The sequence below is a fragment of the Syngnathus typhle genome, linkage group LG16 (assembly GCF_033458585.1).
Source record: "Syngnathus typhle isolate RoL2023-S1 ecotype Sweden linkage group LG16, RoL_Styp_1.0, whole genome shotgun sequence".
NCBI lineage: Eukaryota > Metazoa > Chordata > Actinopteri > Syngnathiformes > Syngnathidae > Syngnathus > Syngnathus typhle.
The window spans coordinates 9,397,147-9,417,659 of NC_083753.1; the positions used below are offsets into that span (position 1 = coordinate 9,397,147).

Below are 20,513 nucleotides of genomic sequence, written 5' to 3' on the forward strand. Positions count from 1 at the left end.
GGGTCCAGACAGCAGATGAATGGCACTCGAAAAAAGCCACCACTGCCTAATTTAACTTGAACCAATCTTTTCCATACGACGTCCCATTTGAGTGACTCAGATGAGTGTTTGGAATTGTTTGTCCTTTTATCTTTTAACAATACACACCATGGATAATCTGGTAATTGTTACCAACTTGTTTCCTCGCTGTCATATGATTGATGGACCTTCTTCAATAGTCAAGCCAAAGCAGACTAGCATGAGTAGTCTTCAGAGTAGCAAGTAACCAATCATGAGGTGTTTTTAGAGTGCGTTCCGACCAGTTCCAGAATATTTTCAGGTTCTTTTTGTCACCGATATACAGTCCAGATAGACTAAAGAAAGCTAACAGACAAGGCGGCCATCTTGGTAGGGGTGTTAGCTTAGCGTCGCTGTAACATTATCTAATTGCGCTCGTCTTGGTAGGGGCGTTAGCTTAGCGTCGCCGCAGCATTATTATCTAATTGAGCTCGTTGTTAGACAAAATGTGAGAATGTTCCCAGAATAGTTATGTAATCATAATGACATACTACATCATACTTTCTGAGAAATTTGGACCTCACTCAAGCTATGCAGAAAACTTGCATAATACCTTTCACACTTTACAAGCAAATACATTTGAGTTATGACTACATTACCAAATCAACTTTGGGTGGAAAATCAGCCTGTCTCGTAAATTCACAAATAAATCTTCACAGATGAGCCTTGATGTGCTAAACGGGACAACAAATCGAATCGTTGGTATTTACGATCAATTGACACCAAGTTTAAATGCAAAGATTCAAAAGACAGCAGCCGTAAACAGACTGCTGGGTAAAAACAAACAAACAAAAAAAACTCGATGAAGCCAGGCTGAGGCTTTCCTTGCATGTCATGATGCCTTGTTTGAAGTCAAGCTGTGTGTGCCACATCAGTGTTTTTATGACCCCTTCCTACTTTTATCCTCATATTAGTCATTCATGCAGCGGGCCAGGATTAATTACCATCAAACATGTGCCTGATTATCCAATAATAATGTTTTGTTGTTTAGGCAACATTTTAAGGCTACTCAGGGATGGTTTGTAAAGGTCAAATGTCATAAATCAGGATTGGAAGAAAATGTGATTTGTTGATGAAATACCAACAAAGGAAGGTTTTTGTTGTCCTTTCACTTTTTGTTTCAGTGGTGCTGTCTGTAACTACAGTGTTTGTAGAGATAGTGTCCCCTTCTTTGGTAGTTGTAATTTAGCTTAAAGCTGGCTGAGCTCCAAGCGGTTTCTAAGGAACACGGTGAAGCTCGGACATCATGTCTCAATGGGTCCTCCCTGTCTTTGGATGGCTTCTACTGACTAAAGCAAACTTTAATGTAGTGACTCGGAAGGAGTGAGCTTGTAGTGCCACAAATGCTGCACTGTTTATCATCATCTTCACAGGTTATGACCTTTGTGCTTGTTATAATTTGTCATGTATGTGCATGAGATAAACAAAGAAGGGTGTGCTAATGAGAAACACAGGTGGTGTGTTGATGAAATGCATTTTTGCGTTGTGAAAACATGGCTGCTGCCAACCCACCGTCATCTCCTGGTCCTGGCCCAGAAGGTCCAGCTGCCGTTGGATCTCCAGAAGCTGCTTCTCCTGCATCCTCCTTTCCTTGGTGTCCTGCAGGACCTTCTCTCCTGGCTGAATGTCCCCATCGTGTTTGACGCCGGTGTCCGAGACACGTTCCTGATAGACAACAGACGCGCGAGTGATTGTCACGCAGAGTTGACAAGCCTGCCGACGTATTTGGGCACCGGCCTAGAATCACACTCGGCTGATGGTTCCCACATTTGCGAGTCCATCCATGGACCAGTTCATCATCATTAATTTGAGTTGAAAGATGCAAATTGCTTCAAGATTTGCGAGATGCAAGATGATGTGACTTGCCGCTGCTTAGCAAAGAATCACAGCAGGTACTCAAACAAAGAAGCATACCTTGGCTACAACCTCACATAAATCACAGATGTGCTCCTGGTTGACTAAGTGCAAAGCAAACTGCGGAAATGGTTAAGAGGGCACTTAGGGCGCAATTTTCGGAGTCAGACGTCTCTATTTTGTGCCAGGGCAAGGCGAGTTTACCATGTTTGGGAATTTGGCAGACCATGCTAGGCGTTAAATTACACGCCCCTGGCGAACCTGACAGTTCAGTGGCAGAAAGTCCACTAGACTTTAGACCAAATAAAAGCAGGTCTAAATTGTGGCGCGAAAGTTGTAGCGCAATTTTGACCGATTGACATTATGGTTGCTGAAAGAGGGTTTTAGTAAACTTACAGCTATGTTCGGTGAAAAGAATTCAAGATGTGAAACATTTCAATATTGGCTGAGAAAGAATTAGGACTGAAAGAATAAAGAATAATCTGATGTATACTGACAAGAAGAGAGCAGTCCTCACTGGAGGAGAATGTTAGCAAGAATTGGAACGAAAGCGTGTAGATTTATTCCATGTGGGACAAACACAATGAAGTGTCCACAAGATCTATCGTTCTGTCACATTACAAATGTATTTTATTTTTCCCAAATTTCTTATCGTCATACTATTCAGGTCATAGATATGGTTTCGCAACATTATCTTTTTGACACATTATAACAATGCAAAAGTGTCACTTTGATTTCTGTTCATTGTTGAACTGGTCATGGCTCAATTTGGAAATGAGGACGAGACAGCAAATGACTTTTTTTGGACCGCTATAAATACATATCCTATAAAAGCAATGACCAGGTCAAAAATGATAGGGTCAGGCAAAGAGGAAGTTGTCAACTGCAGGGTTGTCAGTCCAGTGCGATTTCTTGAATCATCTAATTAGTTTTTTTTAATCCGGCACTTTTATGGGTTGTGCATAAAATGTCAACATCTCAATCGGTAGTTGCACATAGTAAAATAACCTTTCATTAAAGATGACCAAATTGAGTCATTGTGAATGTTAACATTGGCTTTATTGCCTCTATTATATTTTATTGAGAGTTAAATATATTTTGAGCAGGCAATATGGGAAAGGTGGGAGCCATATCCTGTAAAAGTCAAATATGAAACTATATGATGCTGAGCACTCATCTCTTCATCTCTGTTGGTGGAACTAATGACAGCTTCTATCTAAGGCTCACTTAAAATGGTCTTAACCCGAGCGCTCTTGTTCACCAAGACTACAAAATCCAGCAAGTCAGACCCCTGTCGTGAAAATATAGTGTTCCAACCAGGGAGAGAAAAAAAAAAATCCCAATGTGTTTTTACCACCATTCTTACACCACTAAGAGCTTGTTTCTAAAATAAAAATGAAAAAACAAAGTCAGTTTATTTGCTTTAAAAGTGGGAGTCGTGAACTTTGGCTGCAACACCGAAAACCAAAATGATTCCATCATGTGTGCCATTTTGTATTATGACAATTATTTGGATATCAATGTATACTTCAACATTTTAAATTTGATTTGTATTAGTGTCATATTTTATATTTTCTCAAGCAGTCACAATTGCCATCCATTTTTTTTTCACGCCAGTTCTCCTCATTAAGAATATTACCTGAAATATTAGACCAAATAGTAGCAGTAATATCAAAAAGTAACACACAAAAAAAAATGCACATTTGTATTCTATTAGAGGACAATATGACACGCAGATGCCGTCAAGCAGAACACAAGGGTCACAGTATGGTGCGTGCGTGCTTGAACATGATGAAGAACAATCTCCAGATTGTGACCTAGTTACATACTTGTGGGACTTTTTGGAAAAGGCATTAGGGCAGACCCTCTGAAAAGACCAAAATGATGGAATATCTTTTGAAAGAATGTCTTTCATCCCAGCAGTCATGTTCCACTGAATTTTCAGGATGCACTGAGGTTGCTCTGGCAGAACATGGTGGTCCACAACTTACTGACACACGTTGTTTTCCTTACATTTGTCACCGGTTAGTACACTGACACCAGAATTTATTTTAAATGTCTCGCTCTATTTGCTAAATGTAGTAATGAGTCACTTAAAGTAACAATTAATTCCTTGACGTCTCTATCCGTCAATGGCAGGGAATGAGTTAAGCCGCTTCTCGACATATTTCTTCGATATTCCCACCCGCAATACAATCTGGGTCATGAGACTTTTGGGAAGTATGAAAAACACGTCAAACACAATTATATCTTTCAATAAAATCGTGTCTAACTGTTGAAGAAACATCAAACGAATGATTTTGGGTTTGGGTTGCTGAGCCCCCTTAAATTGATTTAAATTGGCTTATTGGAAGAATCAAATTTTACAGGCTCCAAGTAGTCCTCAGCTGCAAAAAATGTATGTCAGTAAAAAAATAGACGGGCTCAATCATGCTGGATGGGACACCTCTTGAGAATATGTAGTCACGTTACCACGAAGCTCATTTTACTTGACCGCAGCATGAGAGAACAAAGATGGCTTTGTTATGAAGCACGAGCGAATAAACACGATCAGTGTGCTACTTGAATGCGTTTCAGAAGATTAAGCAAGCGTAGTTCACACTCGTGACAGGTTTTAGCAATGCAACATGTTCCGCACGGGAGTTGTTACCGTGACAACATGATCAACAGATGCAGAAGCAAAATGACATTAAAAAAAAAAAAGAACAAGACCATTTAATGGCGATGATGTATCATGACAAAGATGTTCTTTTGTTTCTTTTTTTATGAAAACAAGACTTCTGACAAGACCAACGCCCCAAATTGTGGTCAATGTTGTGCAATTCAATTTTCAATTCAGCTTAGCTCATAGCGGAGGATTAAAGCTAGCCTAGCTAACTACGCTCGGAATTGAAATCCAGTCTTTGAGCAGCTTTGATCTCAGCTAAGCAAACACGTGAACAACCCGTCCAAGTTTATTGATTTATATCATAAAAAAACATTTGTTGAGTCTAAATCCTGGGTAAGACACAAATACACATGCAGTCAGCAGTTCTTGAATGCCCCATTTCCATTTGACCTATTTTTTTATGGCGTCAATCATTAGCTGTATTTGAAAGTGACACTGTGGGCATCTTCTGTGGCCAAAAACAACTGTTGCATTCAAAGCAAAAATGGAGGAGATGCTTTGGACCAGCCACGATTTAGGTCAGGTGTGTTATTTGGGCATTTGAGAACGTTTCTGCGAGGTGACAATGAACAATACGAAATAATGGGTGTTTTGTAGTCGAACATTTTTGGAAAAATGTTGAGGCTTGCGAACATGTTTGTGTTTTTGGACGATACTGTATGACCGGAATATTTGTCTCTAGCATATTTGGAACAGGGGCAGTGCCCCACCTGTTGTCAGTGTTTCTCTTTCTGACTATATTTTTAGTTACGACACACCTCTATGTAAATAATTTAGTTTTGTAATCTGTGCTGTTTTCTTTTTTTTAAATACTTCTTTCAGTGTACGAGTTTTCAGCTGCTGTTTTTCATTAAAATATATTTTTCATTGGTCTCTGGGGCAGCTTTGTGATCTTTTTCAGCAGCGTGGTGATTCGGGCGGTCATCCTTTCGACGCCTGCCTACGTCTGTCTTTCTACGTGGCGTTCGCATGCTCTCCACAAGCCCGTGTGGCTTTTCTCCAGGTGCTCTCGCTGGTTTCCTTTCATGACTAAAAACTATTAAGATTCATTTCCAGGCTTGATCAGCCAAGGTGCTAACAATTAGGTTAGCTTTGAGGACAAAAATCAGCATTAAGACTGGAAAACTGTAAGCAGTTAGCCTAACTTTGATGTCTTGAACTCCAAGGATTCGAAAAGCTCACGGTTACAACACCTAAATTGAAAATTGGCCGGATTAAATGAAAACATTTTTTTCTTTTATCTTTCAACAAATGGTTACTCAAACGACACAACCAGAAAACAAAACGAGAGCGATCTTGCTGATTTACTTTGCCGTGCTTGCGAGGCAACCGCAAATGATTTGTGTTATTTGTGAGATTCATAGTACTGCTTTTGGAAAGAGAAATTGGAAATCAAATAAAAATTAAAAAAAAACCGCACCACACAGTCAAAGAAAGCAGGTTAGCTTAGTTTTCCTGTAGGAAATCTACATTTAACATTAAGTCAGACATGTTTGTAACCCATAAATACGATTCCACACTATCTTCGTTATGTTATCATTTTAATGTACTAGCTTAGTCTCAAAATATTAGGACCACTAATTCTCTAGAGTGGCGCATGTTGCCTTTGGCTAAGCGCTTCAATTTTCTGTTCCAGTTTGGCTGAGTCACCCGGCTGGTGTTTTTCAGAACAGCATGCTCCTATCTGTGCGCCTCGATTTTTTTTTTTTTTTTCTGGTTGCCTGCAGATGGTGCAGTCAAGACTTTACATATGCCACGTGGACTGAGGCCACTCGCCAAAGTTCGTCCACATGCTTTGGCTTGCCACACGCACACCCTGTGAGAGCTTTTCGGAAGCGACGGTTGAGACGTTTGACTGCGTTCTCTTTTCTCTTTGCAGGTTTGGACTGTAACTGCCAAGTTGTGAGGTGCTGGGCCACAGCTGTGTGCTATATAATATGAATATATTTCCAAGAATAAAATCTCCTCAATGCTGTATAGTGTCTTGGGAAATGTTTGACTTTCCTCCCGCAATAATTTAAAATTCATCCATCCAAAAACACATTGGCACAAAGATGATCATATCAAGATTTTTTTTTTCTTGTAGATGATTGCGCAGAGCGGAGCATTCCTAAAGGAGCAATTCATTTATGGGTCATCTGGACCTTTTTTTTTTTTTTTTTTTTTCACAAGTGAGGGTGGTCCAGAGAAATCTCTTTGGAAAAGATTAAAACCTTGTGATGCATTCTACATCCACAGATGTGATACTGCACTAATACCACATTGGCTGTTTTCAGTATTTGCTAAACAATGCAAAAGGATCTTGAGAGCTATGATCCTTGACTTAGTTTTAATTTGAACTTTTCAGGTGGACAAACTCTCACTGGTGATCCCTCAAGGCCCCTATTGTTGTTGGATTGCAAGAAATCTTCACTGAGCTGCTAAATATCTTTGCAGAATTTTTTGAGGATTTATGTCTGCAGTGGATGTAGATGATTGCACATGAAGGAGTCGTTGGTTTTCCACCAAGACTGTGTTCAAATAATATCCTGCCAGTAACAGGAAATGGACGTCTGGTTATGTTGAATCCAGCAATGAAATCTATGATAACCTAAAAATGTATCAGTGGGCAAAAATTGTATTTGGATTGGGAATAAACCTTATGAACTTGTGTTTACATTTCAAGATTTCATTTGAGCAATCGATCGGTGACAATTGTGAGCCGACGAGTTAATTTAATCAATAACGCAAAGTTTTCCAACTAACGACAAAGTCACGAGATCATTTGAACAGATCTTCAGGACAGCTAATGTTGGATATCAAACGCATCTGGAGAGAATCTATGTCCAAGTGTCTTCCAATGCACTTCCACTCACATGTGCTGTGAACAGTCCAGAACAATATGGCCCACATTTTAGTCACAAATAGTTTGGCACGTATCACAAAGGGATAAAATGTGGGCCAGTGAACAACTGGATGCAGGTTTCAATTCTTAATTTGATGAGAGAAATATAAAACCATTAAATGTAATATAAATTAGACATAATTACAAAGACTGAAGAGTTTTACAAAAAGACACTTTTTTTTTAATGTAAAATAAAAAAGTCCTATATTGGAAATGAAGCTCTAACTAACACAAAGTTTTGGTTGCGGTATTATTTAATGACATGGTGAGCCCAAAATAGTTGACCACGTTACGTTGGCCGAAAGTACCGGTCATGACGAAAACGTGTTTCAAATTGGCAACGGTTAAAAACACAAGTGCTCATGACCGACCACATGATGTGACCTCATTGCCTTTCATCGGATGTTGAACTTCAAAAGAGTGGACACCATTAAACACGTTATTACTATGATGAATTCAAAAAAAAATGCTAGTCAAAATGTTTGGCAGGAAAGCTCATTTTGATGCAAATTTCAATGCTAGTGTACAGATGACTTTGTAGCCTTTCCACGTGTCTTAATATTTGCCAATGAAAGAGAAAACCTCGTTCCCTTTCTGGAACTGGTCCTCCTCGTCAACCTCAAGCAACCCTGTAATTATATTCTGATTTGACGAAATGCCGTGCCAACGTCTTGACTGATACAAGACCTAACAAGCTGGGGCTCACCCAGGCAAAACAATGTTTTGTGCTTTGCCAGACATGCTACGACTACAATGGCGACTAAACGTAACCAATTACTTCTGCCAAATGCGAAAAGCTTGAGGCAAGACGTTTATTGACATAGTACATCAATATCAATGTTGATGCATTCAAAAGATGAAAGAATGTCAAATTTAGCACATCTGTAAAGATTATATCGCATTTAAGGCTCCTCCTGAAATTTCACCTCAAACTATCGTGAATTTATTGTGATGTACGTGTTCGTATTTAGTGTGTCATTATTAAAAAGTACCTGCAATGGCCTTGTCGGCGCTAATACGGAGCAGATGACAGATAGAGAATTTGACATTCCCGAAATCTTGTGCGAGATTAAAGGCAAGGAGAGAAAAGTAGGTCATTCAAAGTAACGCAAGCAGCTGGCCATTAATAACACATTTTTTAAAAAAGTAGCCAAAGGTTTTATCATAGCTCGAGATTCGAACAATTGTTGATTTGTCTTCTCTTAAAACATTCATGACAATTTCAATCATGATCTCAGTTTGCTGGATGGAGGAGAGAACTTATTTTGCTGAATCAGCGAGTTGACTTTCTTACCTTGACACTGAAATGTAAACAATTACTTTCTTGGATAAGGAAATAGATTCCAGCACTTGACTTCAATTATTATAATTTTTCCTGTATGCTGTGCTGAGTTTGTCACGTGGTGAAAATACAGTGAGAAAAGTCCCATCGTAAGATCACGTTTGGAATCACGGCTAAACGTAGCATGAGCTTACTTCTTTTATACATCCCACAGACCGCACAGTACTGGCAAAAGAAAATGCAGCACTGTCCTACTTATTGTCTTTCCTGGGATTTACTTTTTCAAAATGTATTACAACTGGTCATGATGGGATTATTTTGGAAGGTCAGGACTAATTTGGTTGAGGCCCGTTAAATAGTAAAACATGCAGAAAAAAAGTTATGACAGGCCATGACATTCTACAATCCACTTATATTCCTATTACGGACTACTTTTCGTCTTTCCTGTGCCTTTCTTTTGTGAAATGTACAACAGATGCTCACGATGGGATTATTTCTGATAATCAAGATTGACTGGTTTGAGGCTTGCTTGCACTCAGACATGGTGGAATAGTCACAACGGTGCCGTACTGTCAAGGGAGACAAAATGGCACCCTCAAATATCCAAATCAAGTGTCCTGATCTCACCCTAAATGTTTTGAAGACATAAACTGAAGGTAGAGTGAAAATCAGACAAAACATCTCCAGGGAGGAAACTTGGATTTTGCTCATTTCCATGTGCTGCTGACATTAGGCAAAGCATTTTCCTCCAGCTATTCAAAATAGTGATTACATTTAGAATTACATCATTTTATTCACTCACTTTTGAGGCCCCTGGAAATTGGCTGGAATTCCAAAATAGTGACGGAGACACTTGTTTGTATAAAACCCACCATCGCTAATTGTAACGAAGTAATGCTAAGCCTGATGAAAATTTTTCAGTGGAAAATGCGTATCATTTGTGTGTTCTGTTGAAAACAAACCTCATCTGAGAGCGTATAGCAGATTAGCATTGAGGGCGGCGTCACGGCAGGCTGGAAATGACAAAGTTTGGAGTCAATGGCAAGCAGCCGCTTCACGTCGGACACCTCTGGGGCGTAACCTTGGCTCCCCGACACCGGCACGGCCCACATGTCCTCCTAGAAGACGCGCATCGGTTGAATTTGTCATCGGCCATCAAGATGGGCCTCCTTTATTTTGTGGCACCTAAATATTGCATATCGGTAACTTGGTAACAAGGATGAGATAGTGGCTCACGCCTTTCCTTAGCTTTGCCAACGGGACAGTCTAAGGAAGCAGAAGCTACTTCCCTCCGAGAGAGGGAAAGTGGTGAGGTCACTGGCGTTGAGTGATGAGACAAGATCTGGATTGCAATTGAATAATGCAACTGTAGTTTCTGATCAGTGAGGAGAGTTTGATCCGCAAATGTCGGATTTTCCAGGACTGGTAATTGCTGAGTCACCACCTCCTTTTTTTATTTGCCGTCTTTAAAACTGATTGTATGTTTAAAGAGAAAGTTCTCAAAAATATTTGAATCAAAGTTTTTGGCATCATCGCTATTGGAATCTATCTCCCCGTGCTTCGCCCCCCCCCCCCAACCTTGTCGTATCTCGCGCGGTTCCAAAAATTAGAGACTGTTAAACGTATCGCCTTTAACCTAGCAGATATAAATAATATTGTGATAACCTCAAAACAGTGTACATAAAAAGCAAACAGAGCAGGAATGTGAAGTTGATGCGTCCCCATTGGATTCGACGCAGAACTGGAACTCAGTCATGATAACCATTCCCTGCCAAAGTCCTGGTCACATAAATAATCTTCTTGCCTTGTCACGATCATTCGCCATAGCAAGCTTTGCAAAAACAGGAAGTCTTCCTCTAGCCAGTTGGACTGAAAGGAAACGTATGTGAATGATAATTATTTCAAACAGTTATTTGGGGAAAAACTGGAAAATGAGGCAAAAGATGCTGTATGGTCTTATCTGACTCTTAAATAATAAAAAGAAAATGTCATTAAAAGGAACTATACCACGTGGCCTCTCATGAGCTACTTCTGTGCATCTTCGGGTCGTGAGGAAGATCTGCCCAAAGGCCTTCTCAGTGGCCAAGCAGACATCAAAACATGCGTAGCCCTTAGCATTAGTCCATGTGCTTAGCTGTAAAACGCAGACGTGATCGTGACCAGGATAAAGGCCCCCGTTCAACTATTTGATCGTGGAAATAACTTTTGCTTCCCGTAAAATATAAAAATATCGTGCAGAATGTCGATAGCAGACACAGCGAAATGAAATCGCCACCTGCTAAGATACAACTCCAAAGATCTCAGACAGGACTGTGAGAAGTATGAAAGAAGTTTCAAAAGTCACATGTTGCCTGTTCTGTGCTCCCATGGCAGCTTACCTTGTTGTCTGAGCCTCTGGCACTCTTTTCTTCCTCTTCGTCAATGTCTCGCAGGAGCTCGGCCAGACGTTCTTCTTCTGCCTGTGTCAACAGCAGTTGGCCTCCTTTGCCCCTGACAAGCTAGCGCAGCACACAACACGACTGTGTATTTGCGAATAGACAAAAAGTCATATTGCAAAAAAAACAAACTTATAATAAATTCCATGTCTTTCACCAGATGTTATCTAAAATCCAAAACATGCTTGCCCAAGTTTGCAGGGCAAAAGTATATTTCAGATATTTTGACTTGATGTTTTAATTGAAACCAACAGAGTCTGCTTGTCAGACAAATGACAATGATCTGATTAAAATTATGACCTTGGCCTTCTTTTGAAAATTTTGATTGACAGATACAAAAGTTGGATAGATAGGCACTAGTGGAGCTAGAAGGGGGGCTGCAGGGGCACTCCCCACCCTAAATTATAGTTGCCCCCCCCCCCCCCCACACACACACACACACACAAGTGGAAGGCCAAGGTTTGGGTATTTTCAGATTTTTTAGGCAATCTATTTTCACATTTTCCCCTGACCATCATAAGGAACATAAGATAAAATGTTATCAGTGTTTGTTCCAAAAATTCAAAATGTTTTTTCTCCTCAGCCTTGTCAGTTAAGGCAGGCTGAGAAAAAAAAAAAACAATGAGGAGGTTTGCTGCAAGTCAAGATTCCTAGAACTGCCCTTGGCCTCACTATATCACTTTGATATACCTCAATATTTCTCTTGACAAAGTTCCTCTGTCTCTTTTTGCCTTTGTCGGCATCACTGTGGCTCCCGTTGTCCGAGTCCTCGCACACAGACTCAGATAATTCGCTGAAGTCATCTGCTCTCTCTTCACCTGTCGGAAGAGAATGTACATTAAATGCTACTATTATGTTCCTACTGAGCATTGGTAAGAAGAAATTATTATTATTATTATTATTATTATTATTATTATTATTATTATTATTATTATTATTATTATTATTATTATTATTAAAGAAATTAGCTATGGTTTATGGTTAACCTTTTCCAAAATAAATAAATATTACCACTAGACAAACGTACAATATGTCCCAAGTGACTGCGATGCTGTCAGTTGGCGTAATAATGGAAAAAAATCAATTTAATAAGCGTGTACTGCCACCTAGCGTACATATGTCTCATTACATTTCACCTTCCAGCATCAAACCGCATAGATAATAATGCACTTCATTTAATATGCATTGCTTTACTCTGTAACGTAGTTGTAGTCTTCTATCAAGAGCAACATCACTCACCTATCTGTGTTTGAAACAGTGACTCAATTTCTTTCTCTGGAGCGCCTGGAAGAAACAAAAGTCATTTGAAATATGACATTTACTATGATTGAAATGTTGCTTACCAATCGGTGCCTCCAAAGCCCAAAATAGCCTCGCATTCATGGCCTCATGGCTGTTTTCGGATTGGCCTTCAAGTAAGATGTCCTTTGAAAAATACACACTTATGTTAGTCTATTATAATTGGAAGAACTTTTTTTCCCCTCCCCTTTTACCTTTAGCTCTTGCCAGAGCTTTGCTTGGCATTGCCTTCTTTGACGCTTGGCCTCTTTTTCTCTGCACATGCATACAGACAGAAGTTCATCAAGCCTCTTCATCTCCTCAATTGCCTTCTGCAGCTTTGGATCTTGCTTTTCTTCATCAGTTGCATTAATATCATATTGACCTAGAAGGGATACGGTATTATAATTGACCTTACATTTATGATGTCATTCAAAAAGAGTTAGAAGCAGTCCAATCCACCAACTTTTTTTGTGCATACACCTCACATGCCACTCACTTCTCCGTGTGGTCTCAGAAGATTCTCTTGATGCAGGTCTTGAAATGCTTTCTGAACCATCTTGTACGCCGATTTCCATTTCCATGATGAGTTATTGGATTGTTCAGCAAATAGGATTTCCCTCCCTCTATCATCAATAACTATAACTGCTAATGCTAGCAGTGTAACAATTAATCTCGAGGAGGAAGGGGATTACATGAAGTTTGCAATTTATTTAGCGAACCAACTTCGTCTTCTCCCACGGATGCCACCACGATCGTTATCTCATTATCCGACCACAAAGGCTTTCTATTCTATTCTATTTCACGTGCGTGACGTTAAAACGACGCATCGCGTTACGTATTTAGCAAAATTTAAAAAAAATAAAACATACCATCATAAACCCCTTGAAGTGAGACACATTTATTTGCGAATGCCTCTCCTTTTCGTGCAAGTGTTTTTTTTTTAAAGAGATCTCAGAGAGAGTTTAAAAGACTAAAATCAAATGTTTTGAAGTGGTTGCTTGGTAACTAAGGACGCCAAATCTCCCGGATGTTGTAACTAAGGAACAATGCCTGTGCAGAACTGGAGCCTTCAGCTATAGTGTAGCAAGTGACAGGCTAGCCGTCAGGTAGATGGCCTCGTATTAAATATACATATTTAATAGCTATCTGGATTATTGTTATTAAATGTCGCCGTTGAGGAGGGTGAAGTGTCGCAGGCTGTGTTGAGTCAAAGGTGGGTGTCAACTAGCCATTTTATCGTCTGTGCATTACGTAAACCTATAGACGCGTTTTGGTCATTCTGACGTATTTATTAGGTAATATCACGCTTGGGATCGATCTATACTTATCATTATGGTTTAATAGTTATATTAGAACTGCATTGGAGGGGGGGATCACTATTTTTTATTAGACGTATTGCATGGAGCTAAAAATGCTAAAACCTGTCAGTCCTTGTCATCATCATAGCGTCTTTTCACTGGCATCTGTCCAACCTCTGCAGTTTACTTGAGCAGTCAATCATACTGTTGAGTTGGCTGCAGGAGAAGATGTGCAATGCAAAGACAGAGGCAACGTCATATAGCCGTCGGACCCAAGCTTGTTTTGTTTTGCTGGCACTGGTGATGAGAACCTCAGGGCAAGGTTCAGGTAAGCGGATTTTGCATGCACTCACAATATTATCCGCACATTCTAATTGCAGCGGTTGCAAAAATGTAAAAAAAATATTTATTTATTTATTTATTTATTTATTTATTTATTTATTAATTATTAATATTATTTTATTCTATTCTATTCCAGGTTGTGTCAGACCTGTCATGGTGGAGCATGGCTCGGCTAATGTGCCAAAAACCAACATGGGTGATTTTCCCGTGGGGACAGTCCTGGAGTACCATTGTGACTCTGGTTACCTGATAGATGGTCCGAGCGTCCTCACTTGCACCGCACTGGGTCACTGGTCATCGGAACCACCACAGTGCATCCACAGTGATGGTAAAGTGCTAATCTTCACTATTAAAATAATGGAATTAACAAGAGTTCTTCATTTTCCCATGTTTTAACAGTATGCCAGCCTCTACACTTGCCCAAAAATGGGGGGTACACCTGCCACCCCGCTCCATGTCGTAAACTTTCTCACGGTATTGTGATTGAATTCTACTGCGATGAAGGCTACATCCTGAAGGGAGACTATAAATATCTTACCTGTCAATATGGGAAGTGGGACAGCCCGGTTCAGATTAGCTGCGTCAAAGAGCAAGGTATTTGACATTGGCTAATTTTCCTTGTCTTATTAAAATTGCTAAAATCATTTGTGTGTCAATGCGTGAGGAAAAGTTCTCCAGAACGACTGTCAAAGACTTCAAGCGACCAGATTGTTATTCTTAAACACTTTGGGTGAATTACCGTAACCCAGGCTGAAAATATTTGTTGCGGTAATACAAGTGAAAACAGCAGGCTGAAAATATTTGTAAGTCTATACAAATACAAACAACATTTTCCCAGAATTTGTTGGTATTCCGCTCTTCCTCCCAGGATGCGTGAAGCCATACATGGTTGAAAACAGCTGGGTCAACCGCACGGGAACCAACAGGGGCTTATTCCCTGTGGGTACCGTTCTGCAATACAGCTGTGACCCCGGTTACCTGCCAGACGGCCCTGACATTCTCACCTGCAACTCCGCGGGACGCTGGTCCTCCAAACCTCCAAACTGCACTCGGAGTGGCGGTAAGACTCTCGGACCGCACAAATCTCAAAGTGATCTTGCTAAGTCTCTTGATTGTCACTGAAGGATGTTTGAGACCCTTCATGGAGCAGCACCTTTCTTCTAATCTGACCGACACCAACATGGCCACCTTCCCTGTGGGCGCTGTGCTGAGGTACCGCTGTGACCCGGGTTACCGGCCGGATGGACCCGCTATCGTCAGCTGCTCTGCTTTGGGACATTGGTCCTCGGAACCTCCTCGCTGTATACGTAGCAATGGTAAAGATACAGTAGCATTGTTTGTTCTTTAACTCATTCAGTGCCATTGACGGTTATAGACGTCAAAGAGTGACAGTGAATGAGTTAATAATCATTTATTTTCTTTTTTTGTTTGTAGTTTGCCGGCCTCCATATCAGCCGGAGAACGGCGGCTACACCTGCCACCCCACCCCGTGCAGAAGACTCTCCCACGGCACTGTGATCGAATATTACTGCGACGAAGGCTATATTATGAGGGGAGATTATAAATACCTCACCTGTCAATACGGCACGTGGGACGGCCTCGTGCAGATCCGCTGCGTGATGAAGCAAGGTAACTTAAATTCAGCATCATAGACACGTTGTAGAAGGTGAGGATGGCGCTTCCTAGTGGACAAATATAATACTTAGAAGAAAGTAGCTGTAAGAAAACAACATCCTGTTTTGAAATTAATTTCCCACAGACCACGACACATCCTTACCGTTGGGAATGCCGACTTGGTCAATTGTGTCAACCACAGCTGGCTCAGTGGCCCTCATCCTGCTCCTGATGGTGCTCTTTGTGCTTCTGCAGCCAAAATTGAAGTCCTTTCATCGGTAAGGCAAAAAGCAAAAATACAAATAACAAATGCATCTTCTTTTTACCAATTGTGTCTTCTATCCCATCTCCACCCAGACGGGAGGCGGGTGTGTCAGGCCATCCCGTGTCCATCATGGTGGAGGGAATCCAGGTGACTCTGCCCTCGTACGAGGAAGCAGTCAGCAATCACGCTGCTTCGTCCTCAACTCCCAGCGACGAGTCTCGCGTGCAAATCGTGTTGTCCGAGGGGCAGCTGCAGGACACGGCGCCCGAGGCCGGCCCCTCTTCCCTCGATCAGTCGCAAATGGCCGTGGTGCATCCTACGCCGCCTTCATCGTCCTCCTCATCCTCCAGCTGGACTCTGGAGCACGCTGGCGCCGCGGCGCCGCCGCCCGACGACCAGTGCGGCCTCCCTCTACTCGATTCGGAGTTGGATTGTTCGGATGGTGAGGCCACTTAATGACATTGCAAATTATTTTTTGTAAAAGCTTTAGAACTCTGGACACAAAAAAATCTGAAACTTTTGGTTGCACTTTTTGCAGATATGCCTTTGCTGAAGGAGGCCTGAACACACAAATGATGTCAACACACTTCAAAGTGGTGCTGAGCTGATCCGTGAGTCACGCTGAGCAGAACTTCTGTACATGTCCATACTACTTAATGTACTTCTGATGCTTTTTTTTTGTCTCCACTGCTGCTCGAAGCACGCGACACCGCAACGCAGAATTTATTATGAATCATAATAATGTATACATCGTGAGTCACCTTCTATTTGTTGACATAGGTCACATGACCTCACTTTTACCGTCTTTAACTTTGTTCCCAATGGCCTTATCTTCCTCACTTCTATGCACATATCCCATCATGTACAATAAGAACTTTCCAAAATGAGCTTTGTGACACTGCATTTGTGAAATTGTCACACCCTTAATTTATTATTGCTTAAAGATTTTACATTATAGTGCTGTTGATCAGCCATAGCTTTTTAGACACATCTTGGAACTATTTAAATAATATCGGTAGTTTTCACTTTCACTGTCTAAGTTGTACTGTAAAAAGTTTGAAAAAAAATGACTAGTAAATATGGTGCAATATCAATATTGCCTGTTCATTGAACTTACATGATATTTTTATCTATGTAAAGTTTAAAGTAACTTTAATACGTAGCATTTTATCACAAGTGTGTTTGTTGATTAAATACTATTTCATTTGTGCCAAATGTACTCATCTCAGTTCATATCAAAAGAAGCGGTATTTTATTTTTTTTATTGAATAAATGTATAAGTACAAGCCCGAGCAAGCTAATAAAAATATAAAAATTCTGCCTTTGCAAAAGTGTAGAACTAGGAAGTTTGGAACACCGTTCCAACATCACAATGTGAGGAAAAATAAAGTGAGGTAAATATTTTCCAGATTCATTGGTCTTCGTTGTGATCCAAAGTGAAGTCACTCAGGCGGTTTTACCTCCTCTTGTTTCACGTTGACATTCGTATTTATTCTTGTTTCTGTCCCAAAAAAAAATGTCAACAATATTATAAAACCCAATCTTCCCTTCAACCCCCACAAAAACACACACAGCTGTGACATTTACCCTCACTTGGTGACTTGACCATCTGGTAACATCTGAAGCACACAGTCAGGAGAAGAGCCTCTCCGCACTGGAATATGTAGTAAAGCAAAGGGAAGAGGAACATGGGCCCGATGACCTCCGGAGGAAAGCCCACCTTCAAAATAGCCAAACACAGCTGGATGTTCTGACAGCCTGTTTCCACGGAGACGGTCCTGCAGCATCTGGATTCCACAAATGATAGTTTAGTACGATGAGAACCCGAACCCAATTTAGTATTTTTTATTAGTTGCGTAACAGTCAAACTAACTTTGAGCTTAGTCTGCATATGACGGATATGACATATCCCAAAATGAAGCCTATGAGGGGCATCAGAGCCGCCACGGAAATAATGTCGGCAGTCAGGATCATCCACAACATGTCTTTGACCGCCACACCAGATAAAGTGAACACGATGATGCTGGAGATAATCAAAATGCCCAGGCCAGACTGTTGACAAAAAAAAAAGACAGTTATGATGATGTAAGAGGTCACTGGATGGGAAAAAGTTGACTATCCCACTAAAAGCGAAATAGAAAGAAAATATTCCTGTTTGCAAACATGGCTTTAATTATCTGAGAACATCTTGTTCTTTGTGAACTTCCTCTAGCTCAAATTTTCTATTGGATTAGATAAAACTCATTGATAACAGCAGATAAAAGGCATTTCAAAATGAAATTGTGTTGGACAACAAAATGAGAGAAAAAAAAAATCTTACTTTCAGGACAACTGGTGTATATTTGGGTTTGTAGTGATTGAGCATGATGCCCATTCCGCAAGGCAGTAAGGTGAAAGTGAGAGCGCTCAGGATGCCCAAGTAGGGCACTGCGTTCTCCAAGCCGCTGAAGCCTTGGCAGTAAATCAAAAGCAGCAAGGGCATCAGACCCAGAGCTGCAATGCAGGAGCATGTGGTCATCACAATACTACGGGAGAAAAACAAAAAAGACTTTCAAAAGGATATATTATAAAAGGCGTGGCTAGATGATGTTGGCCACGCCCACCTGAGATTCATATCACCCTTTAGGGCTAAAGTGAAGATGTTGGATAGGTTTCCTCCAGGGCAGCAGCCACATATGAGCACGGTCACCGCTTTCACAGAATTCATCTTCAGCAATTTGGCCAGTGTGAACGCAGTCAAGGGCATGATGCCGAATTGGGTCACCATGGCGATGGCCACTCCCTTAGGCTTGAGGAGATGACTCTTGATTTTGGAAATCTCCATGGTGCACCCGAGGGATATCATAGTGATGAAGAGGATGATGATGGAGAAGGTGTTGAGGGCATTGTTGAGAGGTGGAGATATGTTCAGGATGCTCATGTTCCCATTGACAGACATGTTGCCTTCATGGTTGATGTCCGTCACATTCATTGTAAAGCTCGTCTGAATGCTTCGTATGCTGTGTGGGCTTCACCTGACTCACAATGTAAAGTAAATGTTATTTTGTTGATGTTTGAACTTTGAAGAGGCAAACACACACTTTTTAACCAACCAATCAATCTTTCAGTCTGTAAAACCATCATTCCCCTCTGGTGTTCCCCAAGGTTCTGTTTGAGGGCCCCTTCTATTTTTATTTTACTCATTTTAATCCCGATCATCCTTTTTTTTATTGAGTTTGTACTCATTATGATTGTGCCAATCACAGGGCACATATATGGATGGGAAATTCAATTTCTATATTTGCCCATATTTTTATTTAATGGTGCAACTTGTGTGTGCCAAATACAGCACTATATAATACTCATAAAAAAACTTATCTGACTTTGTTCATTTGCAATAGCCGCCAATTAATCAAATTCTGATTTCTTGAGATACAAAATGTGCAATAAATGTAATCATATAGCCTCAAGTTAGTTTTAGTACATTTAGTTCATTTTTTTAATTCAAAACAACACGTGCATGACAAGATACTTGCACTGCTGTAAATCATTTGTACATGCTCATTGAATGATGTTCCACAAAGAATTAGAATCATCTTCCACTTTTGTGAACTTTGCTTTAAAAATAATAATAACTCCTTCTGTAAGAGTAGAATATCATAGAATCTAAATTGTATTCAATGCTCAGATAAGTCTTGGACAGATTTCTTACCTTGCAGCAAATCCAATCTTCAAACTTTGTTTGCATCCCTGCACGCATTCCCCTCTTTGCTCCTCTTCTTTTGTGGCCGAAGTGAAACCCTCCCTCCTGTGTCATGTGGCTCCATGGCAACATGGTGGCGCTGCTGCAGACTGTTCTGAAACACAAACCTCATTTTGAAATGCTACACCACACGCAGCTGGTTTCTTTTTGTCCCTTCTACCAAGAATTTCATGAAATTCTGTTTAGTAGCGACCTGGCTTCTTCAGATACTCTGCATGAGGCTCCTTCCTGCCTTAATTAGAACATCATATTGGGCCTCAAGAGGTGCATGTGAAAAGAGAGGCCCATTTCATGTTATGAAACTATGGCACTTGGCAGAAGGCATCCTCTTTGTCTTTTGAGCGGGATGCTTTCGAAAACAAACACATTAGTTACGACTCACGTGTGGGACTAAAGAGCTCCAACGTGGTTCTCTAATCTCTACTAGTGGATGGATGGATGGATGGATGGATGGATGGATGGATGGATGGATGGATGGATGGATGGATGGATGGATGGATGGATGGATGGATGGATGGATGGATGGATGGATGGATGGATGGATGGATGGATGGATGGATGGATGGATGGATGGCATCAAATGCACCCTTTTGTAATACTCAACATGCATGCAGGCATACAGGTCCATTGTAGCCATAAATTGTGAGAGGGGGAGGGCGACTCAAAGTGAGCTAGGCCACCATCTGGTCTCATAATCATAGAGAGGAGCCATGTTATTGTGTCAAACAAGCCACAATTTGTCCCAGTGGTCTTGTCACACAACAGGATTGTTTATCAGCGGGTAACAGCTA

General features: G+C 40.8%; 3 protein-coding genes across 6 annotated transcripts in view; 1 reads left to right on the forward strand and 2 right to left on the reverse strand.

Moving 5' to 3' along the window:
- fsip1 (fibrous sheath interacting protein 1) overlaps nucleotides 1–13,538 on the reverse strand; it is a 19,805-nt gene extending 6,267 nt beyond the window's left edge. The window contains exons 1-8 of one of the 2 annotated variants that reach the window (XM_061301734.1): nucleotides 12,958–13,538; nucleotides 12,674–12,843; nucleotides 12,524–12,605; nucleotides 12,420–12,464; nucleotides 11,871–11,998; nucleotides 11,124–11,243; nucleotides 9,708–9,863; nucleotides 1,570–1,722 (exon numbers count right to left, since the gene is read on the reverse strand). In XM_061301734.1, the coding sequence (XP_061157718.1) occupies nucleotides 1,570–1,722; nucleotides 9,708–9,863; nucleotides 11,124–11,243; nucleotides 11,871–11,998; nucleotides 12,420–12,464; nucleotides 12,524–12,605; nucleotides 12,674–12,843; nucleotides 12,958–13,042 (939 nt within the window). In that variant the 5' untranslated portion in view covers nucleotides 13,043–13,538. The remainder of the gene's footprint in view (nucleotides 1–1,569; nucleotides 1,723–9,707; nucleotides 9,864–11,123; nucleotides 11,244–11,870; nucleotides 11,999–12,419; nucleotides 12,465–12,523; nucleotides 12,606–12,673; nucleotides 12,844–12,957) is intronic. The other variant, XM_061301735.1, reaches the window with a different exon arrangement.
- On the forward strand, nucleotides 13,488–17,390 carry LOC133169490 (sushi domain-containing protein 4-like). Its single transcript, XM_061301733.1, has 10 exons — nucleotides 13,488–13,674; nucleotides 13,942–14,087; nucleotides 14,238–14,429; nucleotides 14,501–14,695; nucleotides 14,970–15,161; nucleotides 15,226–15,417; nucleotides 15,536–15,730; nucleotides 15,861–15,993; nucleotides 16,073–16,422; nucleotides 16,519–17,390. Exons 2-10 carry the CDS (start codon nucleotides 13,988–13,990, stop codon nucleotides 16,542–16,544), a joined length of 1,575 nt encoding a protein of 524 aa, XP_061157717.1. The 5' UTR covers nucleotides 13,488–13,674; nucleotides 13,942–13,987; the 3' UTR covers nucleotides 16,545–17,390.
- LOC133169492 (hepatic sodium/bile acid cotransporter-like) overlaps nucleotides 17,227–20,513 on the reverse strand; it is an 11,161-nt gene continuing 7,874 nt past the window's right edge. For 2 of the 3 annotated variants that reach the window (XM_061301738.1, XM_061301736.1), the window contains exons 2-7: nucleotides 19,672–19,816; nucleotides 18,584–18,994; nucleotides 18,301–18,505; nucleotides 17,854–18,032; nucleotides 17,568–17,767; nucleotides 17,227–17,481 (exon numbers count right to left, since the gene is read on the reverse strand). In XM_061301738.1, the coding sequence (XP_061157722.1) occupies nucleotides 17,423–17,481; nucleotides 17,568–17,767; nucleotides 17,854–18,032; nucleotides 18,301–18,505; nucleotides 18,584–18,951 (1,011 nt within the window). In that variant the 5' untranslated portion in view covers nucleotides 18,952–18,994; nucleotides 19,672–19,816 and the 3' untranslated portion in view covers nucleotides 17,227–17,422. Of the gene's footprint in view, nucleotides 17,482–17,567; nucleotides 17,768–17,853; nucleotides 18,033–18,300; nucleotides 18,506–18,583; nucleotides 18,999–19,671; nucleotides 19,817–20,513 lie in introns of all 3 variants that reach the window. The other variant, XM_061301737.1, reaches the window with a different exon arrangement.

What these genes read in the sequence shown, in the direction of transcription:
- LOC133169490 (XM_061301733.1), top strand. Translation starts at nt 13,988, where the DNA reads ATGTGCAATGCAAAGACAGAGGCAACGTCATATAGCCGTCGGACCCAA. An exon ending in TAGCTGCGTCAAAGAGCAAG is followed by an intron (nt 14,696 to 14,969) that starts GTATTTGACATT and finishes TCTTCCTCCCAG; the next exon opens with GATGCGTGAAGCCATACATG. An exon ending in TCGCTGTATACGTAGCAATG is followed by an intron (nt 15,418 to 15,535) that starts GTAAAGATACAG and finishes TTTTGTTTGTAG; the next exon opens with TTTGCCGGCCTCCATATCAG.